At 50.1% G+C, this 23008-nt stretch overlaps 1 protein-coding gene across 1 annotated transcript in view; it reads right to left on the reverse strand.

Moving 5' to 3' along the window:
* Nucleotides 1–23008, reverse strand: part of dnah9l (dynein, axonemal, heavy polypeptide 9 like) — a 1249478-nt gene that overhangs the window by 820178 nt on the left and 406292 nt on the right. Inside the window, exons 28-29 of the mRNA XM_072476205.1 lie at nt 11103–11336; nt 2212–2343 (exon numbers count right to left, since the gene is read on the reverse strand). Coding sequence (XP_072332306.1) covers nt 2212–2343; nt 11103–11336 — 366 coding nt within the window. The remainder of the gene's footprint in view (nt 1–2211; nt 2344–11102; nt 11337–23008) is intronic.

The raw sequence follows: 23008 nt of genomic DNA on the forward strand, positions 1-23008 counted from the left end.
GAACACCTGTCCTACCCATCCCTTCCTTAACCTGACCTGATCTGCCACCTTCAGATGTGTCTCCTGAAGCATGACCACGTCTGCCTTCAGTCCCTTTAAGTGCGCGAACACTCGGGCCCTCTTAACCGGCCCATTTAGGCCTCTCACATTCCACGTGATCAGCCGGATTGGGGGGCTACCTACCCCCCCCTGCCGACTAGCCATCTCCTATCTTAGGCCAATCCCGTGCCCACGTCTCCCGCACCCTCCAGTCCCCCAGACGGGGAACCCCCGCCCCGACCAACTCTTCCATTTTCAGTTCCCCCTCGGCCAATGCAGCAGCAACCCTATTGTCCCCCCCTCCCCTCCCCCTCAGATCCGAATCTAGCTCTTTTGAACATAATAGAAAGTTAACAATGAAATACTTTTTTAAAAAGTTTTTTTTTACACATCTCCCTATTGCATTAATTGGTTCTGTACAGTATATAGTGGATCCATGGGCATAGAAGTGTCAATGCTTGACATCAGGCATGAGGGGCTTTGGGAGCAGGAGGGAAACGTAGGTAGAAGGACAGAGCTTGGCACAGAGGCATGAGAGGCTGTGGTAGCTGTGTGCAAAGGCAGGGCTTGGCACAGGGGGCAGGTGCTTGGGCAGAGCATATGCAGGGGAGCATGTGGGCCACAAGGGTTGCGTGGAAAGGCAAAGTTTGGCATAGGGAGCCAGAGGAGGACCTTTTGAATTTATCTTTTCAAAGGTCCGCTCATGCAAACTAGGACTCCATGAACCATGAATCTTTAAAAACCTCGCCCAACCCCATGCAAATTGCAGGGTACGCTGAGGACCCGGGTTCGAATCACAGCCATGGGTCACTGTCCATGTGGAGTTTGCACATTCTCCCCATGTCTGCGTGGGTTTCACTCCCACAACCCAAAGATGTGCAGATTAGGTGGATTGGCCACGCTAAATTGCCCCTTAATTGGAAAAAAAAATAATTGGGTACTCTAAATTTATATATAAAAAAAGAAAATTGCAAAGTAGGAGGTGCCTACTTTAAAATGGAGCCAATAAATCTGGAGTGCCAAATGCGGCTTTTGACAGGAACTTGCTCGCACCCTTTAAATGCACTCCTGAAAATCAGACAGCCTGGGAATGGGGTCGGGAATCCTGGAAACGGGACTGCCTGCCATTTTTAAAGGGCTCCCGAGACATCCTAACTTGGTGAAAATGCAGGCCAATATTTAATTAATTGACATATTAGCAACATCTTGCAAAATTAAAAGAATATGATACAGAAATATAGGGGCACAAAACGGTAATTTTGTTTGCTTTCTATCCCCTCAGGCCAGGAAACCAAAGTTTTAACATTTTTTCTGAGAAGTCATTATTTTCTGCAGAGATCCCTTGTGCGTAAACTGTATTTTCAAAATAACACAACTATCTCAAATGTTGTAAGGATTTTGCCATTGTGCCATTTGCAATGGTACAATGTGCACTCTACCTGACTCCAACAGTGAATGCATCTGGCTTTTGAAAACAAGGTTTGGAATCGCATTGACCTGACAATAATATATCATAGAACTTCATATATGGTAGAAGTAATGTATAATTAAAAGAAACAGAAAAATGCTTTTTTTAATAAAAGCTCCATCTAATTCATATACATTCGGCACTGAACATCTTAATCTACCATCTGTTATTCTGTTCCTCTATACATGACAGAATTATTAATGGATTGAATGCAATTAAAATGGGCTTCATTTATTCAACAGAACAGATTTTCCTCAAGATCATTTTAAAACACTTTGACATAAATGCAGTGATTAGAGAGATTGAAGATTCAATTTATTTAAAAACAAAGATATCAAGGGTATGCAACATCTGAATGAATATTGAGTAGTGATGTGCAGTGTGTAGAACCAGTTTCAGTTGTGTAGCACTTATGTAAGCTCTAACTGCAAAGACAAAAATAAAAAGGACGTGTATTAAAACAGCATTCGCTCGAAAAGCGTTGTCGTTGAAACTTTGAGGAATTTCCACTAAATACCACAAAGTAAATCTTGTAGTTTAGTTGGTAAATGTAATTATGTAGCATATCAATGGAAAAGACACAAGTGACTGAATCAAAACATTGTCATTTCTTTCCAGAAACAACTGAGCAGCCCCTTTACAAGGAAATTATGTTTATTTTATGCTTTTAAGAATGCATTAGGGTAATTGCTACAACAAATTACCTTCTGTGCTATGAGCTTTGCTACAACATCTCTGGCATGTACATCAATTGTACAGATTGTCATAATCTTCTGACGATCACCATGGGTGAGCTCCCCTAGTAGCATGTTTATAAGAGCATTTAGCTGAGCAATCTGCAATAAAAATAATTATATTTGACGACTCAAAAAGATAGGGTACAGTACACTACATGTCATACATTGATTACTTATTCCAGAAAGCGCTATATTTGCAATGCAACCCCTGTTCATGTATTAACCAAAATATAAAAACTGTGCTGATTGAATATCTGAAGCAAACTTAATGGATAGTGAGGGACGCAAATTAGTCTAATCTTATAAACTCAATCTTATACTTTACACACTATGAAGATTATGACCAGAACATCACAGAAGAATAAAAGGTGGATGGAATTGTTTTACAGCCTTGTGGCGCAACCAATTACTCACGAGTCGAGAAGCGCAGAAGAGCAATAGTAATAGGGGACTCTATAGTCAGGGGCACAGATAGGCACTTCTGTGGACGTGAAAGAGACTCCAGGATGGTATGTTGCCTCCCTGGTGCCAGGGTCCAGGATGTCTCCGAACGGGTAGAGGGCATCCTGAAGGGGGAGGGCAAACAGGCAGAGGTCGTTGTACATATTGGTACTAACGACATAGGCAGGAAGGGGCATGAGGTCCTGCAGCAGGAGTTCAGGGAGCTAGGCAGAAAGTTAAAAGACAGGACCTCTAGGGTTGTAATCTCGGGACTACTCCCTGTGCCACGTGCCAGTGAGGCTAGAAATAGGAAGATAGAGCAGCTAAACATGTGGCTAAACACCTGGTGTAGGAGGGAGGGTTTCCGTTATCTGGACCACTGGGAGCTCTTCCGGGGCAGGTGTGACCTATATAAGAAGGACGGGTTGCATCTAAACCGGAGAGGCATAAATATCCTGGCTGCGAGGTTTGCTAGTGTCACACGGGAGGGTTTAAACTAGTATGGCAGGGGGGTGGGCACGGGAGCAATAGGTCAGAAGGTGAGAGCATTGAGGGAGAACTAGGGAATAGGGACAGTGGGGCTCTGAGGCAGAGCAGACAGGGAGAAGTTGCTGAACACAGCGGGTCTGGTGGCCTGAAGTGCATATGTTTTAATGCAAGAAGTATTACGGGTAAGGCAGATGAACTTAGAGCTTGGATTAGTACTTGGAACTATGATGTTGTTGCCATTACAGAGACCTGGTTGAGGGAAGGGCAGGATTGGCAGCTAAACGTTCCAGGATTTAGATGTTTCAGGCGGGATAGAGGGGGATGTAAAAGGGGAGGCGGAGTTGCGCTACTGGTTAGGGAGAATATCACAGCTGTACTGCGGGAGGACACCTCAGAGGGCAGTGAGGCTATATGGGTAGAGATCAGGAATAAGAAGGGTGCAGTCACAATGTTGGGGGTTTACTACAGGCCTCCCAACAGCCAGCGGGAGATAGAGGAGCAGATAGGTAGATAGATTTTGGAAAAGAGTAAAAACAACAGGGTTGTGGTGATGGGAGACTTCAACTTCCCCAATATTGACTGGGACTCACTTAGTGCCAGGGGCTTAGACGGGGCAGAGTTTGTAAGGAGCATCCAGGGGGGCTTCTTAAAACAATATGTAGACAGTCCAACTAGGGAAGGGGCGGTACTGGACCTGGTATTGGGGAATGAGCCCGGCCAGGTGGTAGATGTTTCAGTAGGGGAGCATTTTGGTAACAGTGACCACAATTCAGTAAGTTTTAAAGTACTGGTGGGCAAGGATAAGAGTGGTCCTAGGATGAATGTGCTAAATTGGGGGATGGCTAATTATAACAATATTAGGCGGGAACTGAAGAACATAGATTGGGGGCGGATGTTTGAGGGCAAATCAACATGTGAAACGTGGGAGGCTTTCAAGTGTCAGTTGAAAGGAATTCAGGACCGGCATGTTCCTGAGAGGAAGAAGGATAAATACGGCAATTTTCGGGTACCTTGGATAACGAGAGATATTGTAGGCCTCGTCAAAAAGAAAAAGGAGGCATTTGTCAGGGCTAAAAGGCTGGGAACAGACGAAGCCTGCGTGGAATATAAGGAAAGTAGGAAGGAACTTAAGAAAGGAGACAGGAGGGCTAGAAGGGGTCACGAAAAGTCATTGGCAAATAGGGTTAAGGAAAATCCCAAGGCTTTTTACACGTACATAAAAAGCGAGAAGGTAGCCAGGGAAAGGGTTGGCCCACTGAAGGATAGGCAAGGGAATCTATGTGTTGAGCCAGAGGAAATGGGCGAGGTACTAAATGAATACTTTGCATCAGTATTCACCAAAGAGAAGAAATTGGTAGATGTTGAGTCTGGAGAAGGGTGTGTAGATAGCCTGGGTCACATTGAAATCCAAAAAGATGAGGTGTTGGGTGTCTTAAAAAATGTTAAGGTAGATAAGTCCCCAGGGCCTGATGGGATCTACCCCAGAATACTGAAGGAGGCTGGAGAGGAAATTGCTGAGGCCTTGACAGAAATCTTTGGATCCTCACTGTCTTCAGGGGATGTCCCGGAGGACTGGAGAATAGCCAATGTTGTTCCTCTGTTTAAGAAGGGTAGCAAGGATAATCCAGGGAACTACAGGCCGGTGAGCCTTACTTCAGTGATAGGGAAATAACTGGAGAGAATTCTTCGAGACAGGATCTACTCCCATTTGGAAGCAAATGGACATATTAGTGAGAGGCAGCATGGTTTTGTGAAGGGGAGGTCGTGTCTCACTAACTTGATAGAGTTTTTCGAGGAGGTCACTAAGATGATTGATGCAGGTAGGGCAGTGGATGTTGTCTATATGGACTTCAGTAAGGCCTTTGACAAGGTCCCTCATGGTAGACTAGTACAAAAGGTGAAGTCACACGGGATCAGGGGTGAGCTGGCAAGGTGGATACAGAACTGGCTAGGTCATAGAAGGCAGAGAGTAGCAATGGAAGGATGCTTTTCTAAGTGGAGGGCTGTGACCAGTGGTGTTCCACAGGGATCAGTGCTGGGACCTTTGCTGTTTGTAGTATATATAAATGATTTGGAGGAAAATGTAACTGGTCTGATTAGTAAGTTTGCAGACGACACAAAGGTTGGTGGAATTGCGGATAGCGATGAGGACTGTCAAAGGACACAGCAGGATTTAGATTGTTTGGAGACTTGGGCGGAGAGATGGCAGATGGAGTTTAATCCGGACAAATGTGAGGTAATGCATTTTGGAAGGTCTAATGCAGGTAGGGAATATACAGTGAATGGTAGAACCCTCAAGAGTATTGAAAGTCAGAGAGATCTAGGAGTACAGGTCCACAGGTCACTGAAAGGGGCAACACAGGTGGAGAAGGTAGTCATGTTTGCCTTCATTGGCCGGGGCATTGAGTATAAGAATTGGCAAGTCATGTTGCAGCTGTATAGAACCTTAGTTAGGCCACACTTGGAGTATAGTGTTCAATTCTGGTCGCCACACTACCAGAAGGATGTGGAGGCTTTAGAGAGGGTGCAGAAGAAATTTACCAGAATGTTGCCTGGTATGGAGGGCATTAGCTATGAGGAGCGGTTGAATAAACTCGGTTTGTTCTCACTGGAACGAAGGAGGTTGAGGGGCGACCTGATAGAGGTCTACAAAACTATGAGGGGCATAGACAGAGTGGATAGTCAGAGGCTTTTCCCCGGGGTAGAGGGGTCAATTACTAGGGGGCATAGGTTTAAGGTGAGAGGGACAAGGTTTAGAGTAGATGTACGAGGCAAGTTTTTTACGCAGAGGGTAGTGGGTGCCTGGAACTCGCTACCGGAGGAGGTGGTGGAAGCAGGGACGATAGTGGCATTTAAGGGGCAGCTTGACAAATACATGAATAGGGTGGGAATAGAGGGATACGGACCCAGGAAGTGTAGAAGATTGTAGTTTAGTCGGGCAGCATGGTCGGCACGGGCTTGGAGGGCCGAAGGGCTTGATCCTGTGCTGTACATTTCTTTGTTCTTTGATGAAGTCAATCGAGGCTTTATTAAGCAAGACTTGTTCCCCAGCAGCTCAGTTACAGAATGTGGCTGCTGGGAGAGCCCGGGCTCCTATACTCCGCCTTACTGGGTGGAGCCAGCAGGCGGCAGATCAAATCAGGACCCAGTGTCTGTCTACCAATAGCCTCTCGTCATCACAGGTACCGTACTACCCCTAATACATACCACCACATTCACCCCTTGTTAAAAAGGAACCCGGCGGTGTGGTTGGTCGCATGGTGGTAGGGGTTTACAAAGCTGATCCTGGAATTACCTTCAGACAGTGGCTATGCATTGATCTCAACAGTTAACTATTTACAGATTTTGGCTGAATTATTTGCAGATTTTTGTTTTGTCACACGGATTCCACGAGTCAAGTGGGTGCCCTGGTCGTCCTCGTCGATCGTCTCAGCCCCGGTGGTGGTGCAGGTGCTGGCTCGGGCACTGTCGTCTCTGGGAGCATTGCGCTGTTTGTTCCTGTTTCCTTACTCCTGGGCGGGCATGGGAGGATGACCGATCCACCCGGGAAGGGAGCGGCCGTGGGGTGCGCCGGCGGGAGGGAGGGGGTGATTGGTGTTGGGGGGGGGGGTTCCGGCGGGTGCCAGGTCCCGCAGGGAGACCGTGTCCTGTCGGCCGTCGGGGTACGCCACGTAGGCGTACTGAGGGTTTGCATGGAGAAGGTGAACCCTCTCGACCAATGGGTCCGATTTGTGCGCCCGCACATGCTTTCGGAGCAAGATGGGTCCTGGGGCTGCCAGCCAGGTCGGCAGCGACGTTCCGGAGGAGGACTTCCTAGGGAAGACAAGGAGGCGCTCGTGAGGCGTTTGATTAGTGGTAGTACACAGCAGCGACCGGATGGAGTGGAGGGCATCCAGGAGGACTTCCTGCCAACGGGAAACTGGGAGACTTTTGGACCGTAGGGCCAGTAGGACGTCTTCCAGACCGTATCGTTCTCCTTCTCTACCTGACCGTTCCCCCGGGGGTTGTAACTGGTCGTCCTGCTCGAGGCAATGCCCTTGCTGAGCAGGAACTGACGCAGTTCGTCGCTCATGAAGGAGGACCCCCTATCGCTATGGATGTACGCGGGGAAACCGAACAGTGTAAAGATGGTGCAGAGGGCTTTAATGACTGTGGCCGCGGTCATGTCGGGGCAGGGGATGGCGAAGGGGAAACGGGAGTATTCGTCCACCACGTTTAGGAAGTACGCGTCACGGTCGGTGGAGGGGAGGGGGCCTTTGAAATCCAGACTGAGGCGCTCAAAGGGACGGGAAGCCTTTATCAGGTGCGCTCCAGCTGGCCTGAAAAAGTGCGGCTTGCATTCTGCGCAGATTTGGCAGTTCCTGGTGGCAGTTCGGACCTCCTCAACCGAGTAGGGGAGGTTGCGGGTCTTCACAAAATGGTAGAATCGAGTGACCCCCGGGTGGCAGAGGTCCTCGTGGAGGGTTTGGAGGCGGTCTACTTGTGCGTTGGCACATGTGCCGCGGGATAGGGAATCGGACGGCTCGTTCAGCTTTCCGGGACGATACAAGATCTCATAGTTATAGGTGGAGAGCTCGATCCTCCACCTCAAGATCTTGTCGTTCTTGATTTTGCCCCGCTGTGCATTATCGAACATAAAGGCTACCGACCGTTGGTCAGTGAGGAGAGTGAATCTCCTGCCGGCCAGGTAATGCCTCCAATGTCGCACAGCTTCCACTATGGCTTGGGCTTCCTTTTCCACTGAGGAGTGGCGGATTTCTGAAGCGTGGAGTGTCCGGGAGAAAAAGGCCACGGGTCTGCCCGCTTGGTTGAAAGTGGCCGCCAGAGCTACATCAGATGCGTCGCTCTCGACTTGGAAGGGGAGGGACTCGTCGATTGCGTGCATCGTGGCCTTTACGATATCCACTTTGATGCGGCTGAAGGCCCCCCTGTCGACAGGGGGAAGGTAGTGGACTGGATTAACGGGCGGGCTTTGTCTGCATATTGGGGAACCCACTGGGCGTAGTACGAGAAGAAGCCCAGGCAGCGTTTCAGGGCTTTGGAGCAGTGGGGGAGGGGAAATTCCATAAGGGGGCGAATGCGTTCAGGGTCGGGGCCTATCACTCCATTACGCACTACGTATCCCAGGATGGTCAGACGGTTGGTACTAAACACGCATTTTTCCTCGGTATAGGTGAGGTTCAGGGCGTTAGCGGTCTGGAGGAATTTGCGGAGGTTGGCGCCGTGGACCTGCTGGTCATGGCCGCAGATGGTTACATTGTCGAAGTATGGGAACGTGGCCCGCAAACCGTGCTGGTCAACCATTCGATCCATCTCCCGTTGGAAGACTGTGACTCCGTTCGTGACGCCAAATGGGACCCTTAAAAAGTGGTAGAGCCGCCCGTCTGCCTCGAAGGCCGTGTACCTGCGGTCACTCGGGCGGATGGGAAGCTGGTGGTATGTGGACTTAAGGTCCACGGTGGAAAAGACCATGTACTGTGCAATCCAATTGACCATGTCGGATATGCGGGGGAGAGGGTACGCATCTAGCTGCGTGTACCTATTAATGGTTTGACTATAGTCTACGACCATCCTCTGCTTCTCCCCGGTCTTTACAACTACCACCTGAGCTCTCCAGGGACCATTGCTGGCCTGGATTATGCATTCCTTCAGCAGCCGCTGGACTTCAGACCGGATAAACGTCCGATCCTGGGCGATGTATCGTCTGCTCCTAGTGGCGACGGTGAGGTTCGCAAACAAGGAAGGCGGTTTAACCTTGAGGGTCGCGAGGCTGCAGATAGTGAGTGGGGGTATAGGGCCGCCGAATTGGAACGTTAGGCTCTGGAGGTTACATTGGAAATCTAACCCTAGGAGAGTGGGAGCGCAGAGGTGGGGAAGGACATAAAGCCAATAATTCTTAAACTACCTCTCTTGCACTGTTAGGTTCGCGATGCAGAACCCTTTGATCTCTACGGAATGGGATCCCGCTGCCAGGAAAATCTTTTGGGTGCTCGGCCGAATGGAAAGAAAACAGCATCTTACCGTATCCGGATGGATAAAACTTTCCGTGCTCCCAGAGTCGATCAGACATGGCGTCTCGTGGCTGTTGACCAGCACCGTTGTTGTTGCCATTTGGAGCGTCCGGGGCCGCGACTGGTCCAGGGTCACCGAAGCCAGTCGTGGTTGTTGCATCGGGGCGTTTTCTTCAGATCCCGTGGAGCCGTCTATGCTGGGGTCCTTGGCTATCAGCCAAGATGGCAGCGTCCATGGATCGCACGCTGTCGGGGGCGGACAAAATGGCCGCGTCCATGGATCGCACGTGGCCGGGGGGGGGGGTCACAAAATGGCGGCGCCCATCCTCCCCGCGTGGCGTCCGGGACCCAAAATGGCGCCGCCCGTTGGCCGCACATGGATCGTTGGGGGGGTTGAGTCTGCTGTCCCCATTCTCCCCCGGAGATTGCGGCGACCCCCCGGGACTGGCACACCGCTGAGTGGTGCCCCTTTTTGCCGCAGCTTTTACAGATGGCCGAGCGGGCCGGGCAGCGCTGCCGGGGGTGTTTCGACTGCCCGCAAAAATAGCAGCGGGGCTCACCCAGGTGGTCTGGTGCTCTGACCACGCAGGCTTGCGGAGGGGTGGGGGGGTGCCGGGGAGTCGGTCGCAACGGGGGTCCACGGAGCCCAAGGGGCTGCCGCGCGGTCGGGGCCGTAGGCACCGGCATTTTGTGAGGCCACGTCGAGGGAGGCCGCAAGGGCCCGTGCCTCTGTGAGTCCTAATGAGTCTCTCTCTTGCAGCCGCTGGCAAATTTGAGAAGAAGTCATACCTGCCACAAAAGCATCCCTGATTAGGAGCTCCGTATGTTCGTTTGCGCTCACCGATGGGCAGTTGCAGTTCCTTCCCAATATTAGCAGCGCACTGTAGAATTCGTCCAACGATTCTCCGGGGATCTGCCGTCTCATCGCGAGTTGGTGGCGTGCGTAGACTTGGTTTACGAGCCGAATGTAGACCCCTTTCAGCGTGGTGAGCGCCATCGGGAAATCCTCCGCGTCTTCGATGAGCGTGTAGATCTCCGGGCTCACCCTGGAATGCAGGACCTGCATTTTCTGGTCTTCTGTGGTCCGGCCAGTGGCCGTTCGGAGGTATCCCTCGAAGCATGCTAGCCAGTGTTTAAATACGGCCGCTGAGTTTGCTGCATGGGGGCTGATTCGCAGACACTCCGGGGCGATCCGGAGCTCCATCGTCTTTTTAAGTCTGCTTAATAAATTGTGGCGCAACCAATTACTCACAAGTCGAGAAGTGATGAAGTCAATCGAGGCTTTATTAAGCAAGACTTGTTCCCCAGCAGCTCAGTTACAGAATGCGGCTGCTGGGAGAACCGGGCTCTTATACTCCGCCTTACTGGGTGGAGCCAGCAGGCGGCAGATCCAATCAGTGTCTGTCTACCAATAGCCTCTCGGCATCACAGGTACCGTACTACCCCTAATACATACCACCACAAGCCTGTAATACATTCTTAGCAAACTTGGAGTTTAAAAATGACTGTATATGTTAATTGTTTGTCACCTTGAAATGGACAGAAGAGGGAACGATGGGAAATAGAAGCCCACTGTGTAACAAAAAATGTAATCAATAAAACTGTCCAACACAACTGCAAAAAATTTCTTCAGATTGTCCTGATCAGTCACTGTAGTTTTGGCGGATGATCGATGGAAAACCGAACTAGATTGCATGAACAGGACATCAGCAAAGTTACTCCGAACAATTGGGAGAACCTCAGAGGAAATCCCCAGAGTTCTGTGTTTTACTACAATTTCACTAAACAGTATAATGTACAGATAAAAGTAGAATTAAATCAGCAGTCAAGTCTATGGCTCTGCAACTTCAATGTTACAATTCAAGGTACTGGTCTTTATTGATTTGATCAGGAAACTTCTGTTGACAGGCAACTCACTTGTTTTTTGCTGTAATCTTTTAAAGCAGTTTCAAAGCCTTCCTCAAGACGCTCAAAAGCAATTCCTACATCCGTGGTCCACCATATGTGAGTGCCAGTCAAAGCCACTTGTGCGGGGTAATCAAACAACCACTGATCTCTCGATTTCTCTTCATATGCTGCTACTGCTTCCATGATTTCTTGCTGCACTGTGGTTTGCATCGTCTCCTCCAGATTGCGCAGCCAACATTCGGCCTAGTAATGAAGCAAAATACATCTTTGTTAGGAATTTAACTGTTTTCTTTTCTGTACTGTACATTGCTGGGTTCCAATGACAGGAAACCAAGGATTTATAACAACGCTAGTTAATTCAGTACACTGAGCAGCTCCTACATGCTTCCACTCTGCCCACGCGCCAGGGAGAACTCCATCACTTCCTGACATGTGACCTTTTAAGTAGCCATGTCATCACATCATCACTTAACCACTCAATCTAGATATATAAAACCCCGGTTACACCATGGGCAGAATTCGCCAATTTTGAGACTAAGTACGGTGGCGGGCGACTCCAGCAGTGCCTGTGGGATCCTACACCAGTTTCTTGCTTGGAACATGACTAATTATGCACAGGTGAGTTCCCCTCCAACTTGCCTGCAGCTGATTCATCCAACCGCTCTCAGCTGATGGATTCAAAGGGTCTGGCGCCATATTTAAATACCAGTCTGGCACACACATTTCACTCTCTCCAACCCATTTGTCTTCACCAGACCATGCAAGATGTTAGCAAGCCAGAGAGAAAAAGGTACCCGCCTCATGAAATCTGTTCCTCAATTCAACCACCTACCACCGAGCCCAGCGGACTGCATGAACCAGCTGGCAGATGTGTTCGCGGACATCTTTAACCTGTCCCTACTCCGCTTCGAAGTCCCCACCTGCTTCAAGAAGACCACATCATACAGGTGCCAAAGAAGAACCAGGCAACGTGCCTCAATGACGACCGCCCGGTGGCCCTGACTTCAGTCGTAATGACGTGCTTCAAGAGGTTGGTCATGAAGCGCATCACCTCCATACTCCCAGAGTGCCTTGATCCACTGCAATTCACATACCACCGCAACCGGTCCACAGAAGACGCCATTTCCCAGGCCCTACACTCATCCCTAGAGCATCTCGACAACAAGGAGTCCTACATCAGACTCCTATTTATTGACTACAGCTCCGCCTTCGACACCATAATCCCAGCCATGCTCATATCAAAGCTCCAAAACCTAGGACTTGGCTCCCCACTCTGCAACTGGATCCTCGACTTTCTGACCCACAGACCACAATCAGTAAGAATAAACAACAACACCTCCTCCACAATAGCCCTCAATACCGGGGCCCCACAAGGCTGCGTACTTAGCCCCCTACTATACTCCCTGTACACACACGACTGCATGGCAAAATTTGGTTCCAATTCCATCTACAAGTTTGCTGACGATATGACCATAGTGGGCCGGATCTCGAATAATGGCGAGTTAGAATACATGAGGGAGACAGAGAACCTAGTGGAGTGGTGCAGTGACAACAATCTATCCCGTAATGCCAGCAAAACTAAAGACCTGGTCATTGACTTCAGGAAGCAAAGTACTTTACACACCCCTGTCAGCATCAACGGGGCCGAGGTGGAGATGGTTAGCAGTTTCAAATTCCTAGGGGTACACATCTCCAAAAATCTGTCCTGGTCCACCTACGTCAACACTATCACCAAGAAAGCACAACAGCACCTATACTTTCTCAGGAAACTAAGGAAATTAGGCATGTCCACATTAACTCATACAGATGCACCATAGAAAACATCCTATCAGGCTGCATCACAGCCTGGTATGGCAACTGCTCGGCCCAAGACCACAAGAAACTTCAGAGAGTCGTGAACACAGCCCAGTCCATTACACAAATCTGCCTCCCATCCATTGACTCCATCTACACCTCCCGCTGCCTGGGGAAAGTGGGCAGCATAATCAAAGACCCCTCCCACCCGGCTTACTCATCCTTCCAACTTCTTCCATCTGGCAGGAGATACAAAAGTCTGAGAACACGCACAAACAGATCCAAAAACAGCTTCTTCCCCGCTGTTACCAGACTCCTAAACGACCCTCTTATGGACTGACCGCATTAACTACAAACCTAGTTACATTGTGTTCCTTGTGTTGCCCAATTATGTATTTTCTTTTTATTTCCTTTTCTTTTCATGTACTTAATGATCTGTTGAGCTGCTCACAGAAAAATACTTTTCACTGTACCTCAGTACACGTGGCAATAAACAAATCCAATAAACAAATCCACACAGGGGTGTGGTGTTAAGCCTGCAGATAATATTCTGTGTACTCAGCAGTGTGACCGCCCATCAGCAGGTGGCGTCAGACATCAGTCAGGTGACATCCGGCTGCCAGCAGAAGGTTGTACGGTGTACCCGAGGACAGGCGTACATAAGGGTAGTTCCAGGAGAGTGTAATGTAACTATTTTTAAAAAAAATATTTTTATACAAATTTTTACATATTTTCAACACACAGCTCCTCCAGCCCTACCTGTGCCCCAGGCCCAGCCACCTGCTCCTCCTCCACCCTCAGGAACCTTAGCCAATCCAAAAATCGACGCATTCCCCCCTCCTCCGTCGGGGGCTCAGACCCATACAGCCCCTCATAAAAGTCTCTAAATACCCCATTTATTCCCACCGCACTCCGCACCGTGTTCCCTCCTTTATCCCTAACTTCCCCAATCTCCCTCGCTGCCTCCCACTTCCGAAGCTGGTGTGCCAACATCCGACTAGCCTTCTCCACGTACACATACACCGCCCCTTGCGCTTTCCTCCACTGCACCTCTGCCTTCTTGGTGGTCAACAGGTCGAACTCGGCCTGGAGTCTTCGTCGCTCCTTGAGACGTCCCTCCTCGGGGACTTCTGCATACCTCCTATCCACCCTTAAAATCTCCCCCACCAATCTCTCCCTCTCTCTCCTCTCCTTCCTCTCCTTGTGGGCACTAGTGGAGATTAGCTCTCCCCTAATCTCCGCCTTCAGCGCCTCCCAGACCACCCCCACCTGCACCTCCCCATTATCGTTAGCCTCTAGATAGCTTTCAATGCACCCCAGGATCCGCCCGCTCACCTCCTCATCCGCCAGGAAGCCTACATCCAGGCGCCACAGCGGGCGCTGGTCCCTCTCCTCCCCTAGCTCCAGCTCCACCCAATGCGGGGCATGGTCTGAGATGGCTATGGCCGAATACTCCGTGTCCTCCATCCTCGGGATTAGTGCCCTGCTCATAACGAAGAAGTCTATCCGGGAGTAGGCTTTATGGACGTGGGGAAAAAAAGAACATTCCCTGGCCCCCGGCCTGACAAACCTCCATGGGTCCACTCCTTCCATCTGGTCTATAAACCCCCTCAGCACCTTGGCTGCCGCCGGCCTCTTACCTGTCCTGGACCTGGAGCGGTCCAATGTGGATCCAGTACCGTGTTAAAGTCCCCGGCCATTATCAAGCTCCCTGCCTCCAGTCCGGAATCCGGCCCAACATGCGCCGCATAAATCCGGCATCGTCCCAATTCGGGGCATATACATTCACAAATACCACCCGTACCCCCTGCAGCTTACCACTCACCATCACATACCTACCTCCATTGTCTGCCACGATGATCAGCGCCTCAAACGACACCCGCTTCCCCACCAAAATCGCCACCCCTCGATTCTTTGCGTCCAACCCCGAGTGGAATACCTGCCCTATCCACCCCTTTCTCAGCCTGACCCGATCTGCCACCCTCAAATGCGTCTCCTGGAGCATAACCACATCTGCCTCCAGTCCCTTCAGGTGGTCAAACACACGGGCCTTCTTGTCCGGCCCGTTCAGGCCTCTCACATTCCAAGTTATCAGCCGGATCAGGGGCCTTCCCGCCACCCCCCCCCCGCCGATTAGCCATCCCCTTTTCTATGCCAGCCACGTGCCCGCGCATCACACCCTCTCCATTCCCCCCAGCGGCGGACCCCTGCCCCAACTCTCTCTCCGAGCTCCAGCTCCCCTTTGGCCAATGCAGCAGCAACCCAGTTCCCCCCACCCCTCCCCAAAGCTAGGTCCCCCCCTAGCTGCGTTGCTCCCCCCATAGCACTTCCGTAAGTCAGCTGACTCCTGCTGACCCCGGGCACTCCCCCCACTCCATCGACCCCCCCAATGTGGTAGTCTCCCCCCCCTCCTGTCCATCAGCGGGCGCTCCTCTCCAACACCACCCTTCCTCCTCGGCCCCGCCACCTTCCTTCCCCAGCGCGGGAAAAAGCCCACGCTTTCCATCAAACCGGCCCCGCCCTCTCTCGTGCAGCTCCCTTTTGCTGCCTAATACCAGCTCCCCCACCTCGGACCTCCCATCTCCCCTCCCCCCAATGGGGCCCCGGCATTCCAACCACCGACGCCGACACTCTCACAAAACCCCCACTTCGAACCATTTCACCCTACCGCACCCAGCACCCAAGGAAACAGTACAGAACAGAACAGAACATCCCCCAAAGCACAGTAACCACAGTAACCCCCCCGCGACATCCCCTCACAACCGACCCTCAGTCCGTGTCCAACTTTTCGGCCTGGATAAAGGTCCATGCCTCCTCCGGCGTCTCAAAGTAATGGTGCCGGTTCTTAAACGAGACCCACAGTTGCGCCGGCTGCAGCAACCCAAATTTCATCCCCTTCCGATGCAGAACCGCCTTTGCCCGATTGTACCTGGCCCTCTTCTTGGCCACCTCCACGCTCCAAACCTGGTATATACGGACCTCTGCATTCTCCCACCTGCTGCTCCGCTCCTTTTTTGCCCATCTTATGACACACTCCCTGACCACCAAGCGGTGGAACTGCACCAATGATGCCCGCAGCGGCTTGTTAGACTTGGGCCTCCTCGCCAGGACTCGGTGGGCCCCATCCAGCTCCAGGGGCCTCGGGAAGGCACCCGCACCCATCAACATGTTCAACATCGTGACCACGTATGCTCCAGCATCCGACACCTCCACTCCCTCCGGGAGACCCAGAATCCGCAGGTTCTTCCTCCTCGACCGATTGTCCATGTCCTTGAACTTCTCCTGCCATTTCTTATGCAGTGCCTCCTGCGCCGCTACCATCACTGCCAGGCCCAATATCTCATCCTCATTCTCCGAGGCCTTCTGCCGCACCTCCCAGATCGCCGCCCCTTGGGCCTTCTGGGTCTCAACCAGCTTGTCGATCGAAGCCTTCATCGGCTCCAGCAGCTCTGCTTTCAATTCCGTGAAGTAGCACTTGAGAAACTCCTGCTGCTCTTGCGACCACTGCACCCTCACTGCCTGGTCTCTACCCGCCGCCATCTTGGTTTTCCTCCCTCGCACTTTTCGCTGCACCAAAATCACTTTTTTCACCACTCCACTCCTGGTCCAATCCATACAGTGCCAGGGAAATCGTACTGTCATCTTCCCACACTGGGAACCATCGAACAAATGCCGCTGGGGCCCCTAAAAAGAGCCCAAAAGTCCGTTTCTGGTGGGAGCTACCAAACCTGTGACTTAGCTCAGCATAGCCACAACCGGAAGTCCTCCGAGTCTAATGTAACTCTATGATAACTTGGTCTATATAAGATACTAATCATCACCTTACCACGTGTAGATTAATAAATCATCGTTCTGGCTAAGTCACCAGCAGTTCTGTAAAATCATTGCAAGACAAGTTCACGGAACACTACATGGTACCAGAAGTGCTGATGATTTGAGGGTAACATCGTAAAAAGCGAAGTCAAATCGGCTGAAAAAGCAGCCTTTGGCGACTCAATGCAGTAAAAGACACTAAATTTTGAGATGGAAGGTTTAGAAGCATCACACGTATCAGGTAACGTAGACGGAAACTGGCGTGTCTTCAAACAGCAGTTTAAGCTCTATGTATCAGCCCTTGGCCTGCAGGCACAGCCTGGCGAAAAACGAATTGCGTCGCTGCTCACGGTGGCGGGTCCACAAGCAATTGAAATATATAATACTTTTGCTTTTGATAATAAACAGGAGAGCAAGAGATATGATGAAGTCATTGGGTACTTTGATCGACATTGCTCCCCCAAAAAGAATGAAACATTTGAGAGATACATTTTTCGTACGTGTACCCAGAAACCAGGTGAATCGTTCGACAGTTTTGTCACTGAGTTGAGGCTGAAGGCCCAGTCCTACAATTTCAGTAGTTTGAAATCTTCAATGATCTGCGTCCAAATTGTGTTTGGTATATCAAATGATAAGCTCCGCGAGAGGTTGCTGCAGAAGATTTGATATTGGAACAAGCAATAAAGATTTGCCATGCAATTACGAGCCTGGAGGAGCTGGCAACAGCGCCGCTGCCGCTCCCTCCAATGAGCCCGGTGATGGCAGCTACCCTCAAAATTTGGGGGCAATGGAGGCGGCACAGGGGGGAAGTGGGGGCCTCGGTGTGGACCCCGATATGGGGGAACCACCGGTTTGTTCCAGGGAGAATAGATGGAGGGTTTTTGGGGTGGCACAGGGCAGGGATAAGAAGGTTGGGGGACCTGTTTGTGGATGGGAAATTCGCGAGCCTGGGTGAGCTGGAGGAAAAGTACGGGCTCCCCCCGGGAAACACCTTTAGGTATCTACAGGTAAGGGCGTTTGAGAGGCGGCAAGTGGTGGAATTCCCGCTGCTGCCGCCACGCACGGTACAGGACAGGGTGCTCTTGGGGGTGTGGGTTGGAGAGGGGAAGATTTCGGCAACATACCATGTGATGCAGGAGGAGGAGGAGGCCTCAGTGGAGGAGCTTAAAGGTAAGTGGGAGGAGGATTTGGGGGAGGAGATCGAGGAGGGGAAGTGGGCAGATGCCCTAGGGAGGGTGAACTCTTCCTCTTCGTGCGCGAGGCTCAGCCTCATACAGTTTAAGGCGCTGCACAGGGCACACATGACCGGGACCAGGTTGAGCCGGTTTTTTAGGGGTGAGGACAGGTGTGTTAGGTGCTCAGGGAGCCCAGCAAACCACACCCATATGTTCTGGGCATGCCCAGCGCTGGAGGAATTTTGGAAGGGTGTAGCGAGGACAGTGTCGAGGGTGGTAGGATCCAGGGTCAAACCAGCCTGGGGGCTCACAATATTTGGAGTTGCAGAGGAGCCGGGAGTGCATGAGACGAAAGAGGCCGCATTTCTGGCCTTTGTGTCCCTGGTAGCCCGGCGAAGGATTCTTCTTCAGTGGAAGGATGCGAGGCCCCCAAGCGTGGAATCCTGGATCAACGACATGGCGGGGTTTATTAAATTGGAGAGGGTGAAATTTGCCTTAAGGGGATCGGTGCAAGGGTTTTTCAGGCGGTTGCAACCGTTCTTAGACTTCCTGGCAGAACGGTAGACAATGGTCAGCGGCAGCAGCAACGGGGGGGGGGGGGGGGGGGGTTCTATTTTATTTTTGTTTGTCTATGCTGAGGGATCTGAGGGGTGTATATATTTGCTATGTTTGCTATGTGTTTCGGCGGGTGTTCATTTATTCTTTATGTATATGGGGGAGAGGGGCACTGGGTTGTTTTGTTTTGTATTTAATTCTATTGGGTTCCCTTTACATTTTGGTGTTAATATTTTGTGAAAACTTTAATAAAAATTATTTTTCAAAAAAAAAGATTTGCCATGCAAATGTGTTAGCTGCACAGCAAATCAGCACACTCAAATCGAAGCATTTTGGCACCAAGATAGAGGAAGACACCAGTACCATTAGCACTGCGACGCACGTCATAAAGAAACGTGGTCTCAGTGCAGGCGGCCATTTTAAGAGGCCAACAGGAACCGCCCAATGTGCCAGAAATGTGGCAATCGACATGACCCATTTCAATGTCCGGCCTTTGGAAAAGTCTGTTCCAGATGTGGCCATGTTTGTCATTGGTACGAGGCGACCGCGACATCCGAACGAGAGCCAACCCTTTGCACAGGCTGAACGCATAGCCAAAAGTCGTTGATCGACCGGGATTGCCGGTACGCTACAGTTCGGAAAAGATAGAAACGTTCGGTGAATGTGAACTTGAGTTTCAGTGTGCATGACACAACGCACATATTAGTTTTATATTGTGGACATGAGAATCGAGTCCATCAAAGGGCCGAATGTATGTGAATCCCTGAACCTAGCTGAGCGACTATACGTTCTGGAAAATGGGTGGTCAGCCGAGTTTAACAAATCCCAGCGAGACATGATAGTGCAGTAACTTGATGAGAATCCAGCACAGGTCCAGGTGGAGGACAACAAATCAGATGAAGAAACAGAAGAGCCCAAGAGCATTCCAAACTTCTGGTTAACAGTCTTCAAGAAGGTGCATGTACTCAGTGGCATGATACATGAGCATGATGAGTCCGTATTAAAGCACCTACAAGATGTGAATGTTAAATGTTAAAAGCATGAACAGTCGAGGAGCTTCACTCTGGAGTTTAAGTTCGCGCCTAGTGAGTACTTTACAAATGAGGTGACTACAAAAGCATACCGGATGGAATCGCAGCCTGACAAGCTTGGATCTTCATTCCTTGACGAACTAGATTTGTTATGTTATGCTGTTTGATTAACATAAATTGCTACTGACCACAGGCGACGTTGAAAGGCACTGCAATCCTTGAAGTAAGTTGAAAGGATTTATTCATTAACAACAACTAGGTAGATGAGGTCGACATTCTGCTGATCTAACTCTAGTAACTCAGTGATAAGACTAACTGTACAACTGGGATCTGGGCCACATGTGGTGATCCAGCCTGAGATCCACACTACTCTGGTGCTAATCCTACAGTCCCTGCCAGGAGTGAGAGGGAGGATCTAGTGTGTGTCTGGTTTTATAATGAGTTGTGTAGTGCCCTCTAGTGGTCGTGCCACAGCCGGGTGTTCTGATTAACCCCTTAGTTACATGTCAGTCTACATATCATTACAGATATCATGGGGTGCACAGACTGCCAGATCAACTGGAAGAAAGGAAAAATGTCACATTGAAAACAATTAAAACAAAGTCGAAGCACAAAGGTTGGGATACTTGCAAAACAGTTACGAAAACTGAACCAAATGACTCAATCTTTAATTTTGTCAGTCTTCCTGAAGTTCCACGGTATGGAATGTTAAATAAAAGTTCGGCAGCAAAACTCGATGCTGACTTTGAAATTGGCTGCCTCCTGCACGAACACATAATTCCGTGTGCAATGTTGTATTTTACAAGGAAAATTATTGCAGAAGACACTGAGTCCGATGATGAATACTACGAAGATATATATGATGACTATGAAGATGATGTGGAAACTAAAGACGTGGAAGGTGAGCCAGATTAAGACGACTATGAAATGTTCGCAAATCTATTTTGCAGAAGTAATGGCGAGCTCTATGAAGGGGCCCGAAGCGCTGCTCCGGTAGTTTGGCGAGAATGACGAGGTGGTCACAAGGGGTGCCCAGACCGCGCAGGACACCAAAAAGTGTGAGAGCTCTGAGGTGGCGCACTCCGAAATGAAAAGTGAGATTGAAGTGGCTGACACCTATGAGGAACAGCTCTGGAATAAGCTAACAGTAGAAGACATTGTACCAATCTTGGCGAAGCCTGCTCCAGAGGCACATTGTGAATCGTCTCAGGCCTCTGAAATGGTTCCGATAGCTGACTCCCTGATCCTCGAGGCTACTCCACCGGAAGATGAGTTGGAGAAGCTGATGACTCTATCGCTATGTAGCTCGACGGATCACACATATATACTAGAGCAAGACCAGGATGAACCATCGACTGGATCGTCAGAGCTAGAGAATGTTTGTATTGTGATGAGGAGCCATTAATCATTGTTCCAACAAGGCAAGAAGGGGCAGAACCTGATGTTATAGGTTGACTATAGGTTGAACCTGATGACTTCCACCCAGGCACCAGAGAGCGGGGCTCTCCAACCTCCAGTTCAGGGCACAGAATTAGGCGTGGCTACAGAATGCCTCGGAAGCACGCCTACGCTACAGGTCCCAACTGAAGATCCGCACACCTCTATCCACAGGATGCAGACCAGCACGAGAACAGGGGTGCAAACCCAAACATAAATATAAAAGAACTCGCCAAATGATCATTAAAACAAAAAAGAGGAAAAGGAGAAGAATGAAAGAGCTAGCACATCCCACTGATGAAAACAAAAGAGATATCGATTTTATAACTGACAAGACAGAGAACATACAATGAAGCAGCAAACAGCAACGTTGGAAGAAGCAAAAAAAAGAAAAATCTGGTGACGCACATGTGGCCATCAAGGATACAAGTGTTATGGGCTAGGGTTTAGAGAACCCCAGCGTGTATCATGGAGTTCACCTGACCCACAACTTTTACGAGATTGTGGTATGGGGAGCACATGGCACACCCTACAGGTGTGGTATAGCAGAAATTGAAAAGTATTTTTTAAAGCAAAACAATGTTTATTCTATGAACTCAAGTTAACCTTTTTAAAACATACACTGAACATCTTAGCAACCATCAATTCAAATACAACCTCCAAAGAATACAACACTAAATAATCCTTAAGCTTTCCTTTTAACATCCATAAGACATTTAAAAAAAACTTTTAACAGAAGCACATCAGGTTTAAATTCACTACTGAGAACAGTTATCACAATTCACCAAATGATCAAGAGATAGTCTTTACATGGCAGAGAGAACAACATTGCACCTTATTTGGCTGGCTGCAGCTCCAACACTAAAACGAAACCAAAAAAACACAGACACACCCAAACTTTTCTCAAAGTGAAACTAAAAAGCAGAGCCAGAGTTCAGCTCCACCCACACTCCGACATCACTGCAGTAACAGGAGCAGACAAACATTTCTTAAAGTGACATTCTCATGACACAAGGTATTGTGTCAAAAAGATACGAAGCAGGAGACCGGCACGCAAACCAGTCTTCAAAACGCTGGCCACAACCCAAGTGATCACAGGGGCGCTCCCGTGAGGGAGGCACAACGAGCTGTGCAGAAGGGACATACACCGAGCAGGCATATCATGTCTATGGACACACTAGTTAAATTTACTTACATTTTATCTTCCGGTGGCGGCGATGTGCTGAGCGGATGCATATCAGGTGGCTTTCCTCCCAATCGGACCCAATGTAGTTAATTTACCAGAGATTTTGGCCTAAAAAGCCTCCTGAAACCCACCCAAACACAAAAGACACAGAAGAAGATGCCTGCCAACAATAGATCAAAGGGACGGGGAGAAATTAAAAGCAGCAGTGAAGGAAAGGAGCATGAACAACGGGCGAACGGACAGGCAGCCCACAAGGCAAGGCGGAGGGAGACCCAGGCAAACCAGGAGGGGGAAAGATCCGCGATGGAGCAGGATCAAGATACGACAACACCCCCCCCCCCCCCCCCCCCCACACACACACACACAGGGGGACGGATGAAGGAACGTGTTAAGAAAGGAACTGGACAGAACTTGCGCCTAAGAGCGCGAACTTGCCCAACCGAGCCCCCCCCCCCCTGCACAGCATGAGAGTGCAGCGGCAGAAGAGAAGCGGCAACCCGGACCGCGAAGCTGGAGACGTACGCGCTCGGCGCGGAGCCAGCGACCGAGAGAGACGCCCCCCATGGACCGGCAGCGACCACTTGGTGAGCGGCGAAACAAAGAGGGACTCCCGTCCAGAATAGGAAACTTCTCTTGCGAACCCCAACCGCCAACCCCCCCCCCCCCCCCCGACCCAGTGGGAGGGAAGGGAAAAGAGTAGCAGAAAGGGGGGAAAAAAGAAAAGAAAGAAAGGAAGGAAGGGAACCAACCACAACCACTACCCCCCCAAACAAAAAAAAAGAAACCCGAAGCCAGAGGCAGACCCAGCGAGAGCAGAGGAGCGGGGGAAAGGGAGAGCAACCTCAGGGTAAGGAACAACAGCGGGGAAAGAGAAAGAGAGACAGATGGCTGGAGGAAAGAAAAACACCAAAGCGAAGGGATGGC

This window comes from Scyliorhinus torazame, chromosome 2 (assembly GCF_047496885.1).
Source record: "Scyliorhinus torazame isolate Kashiwa2021f chromosome 2, sScyTor2.1, whole genome shotgun sequence".
Lineage (NCBI taxonomy): Eukaryota > Metazoa > Chordata > Chondrichthyes > Carcharhiniformes > Scyliorhinidae > Scyliorhinus > Scyliorhinus torazame.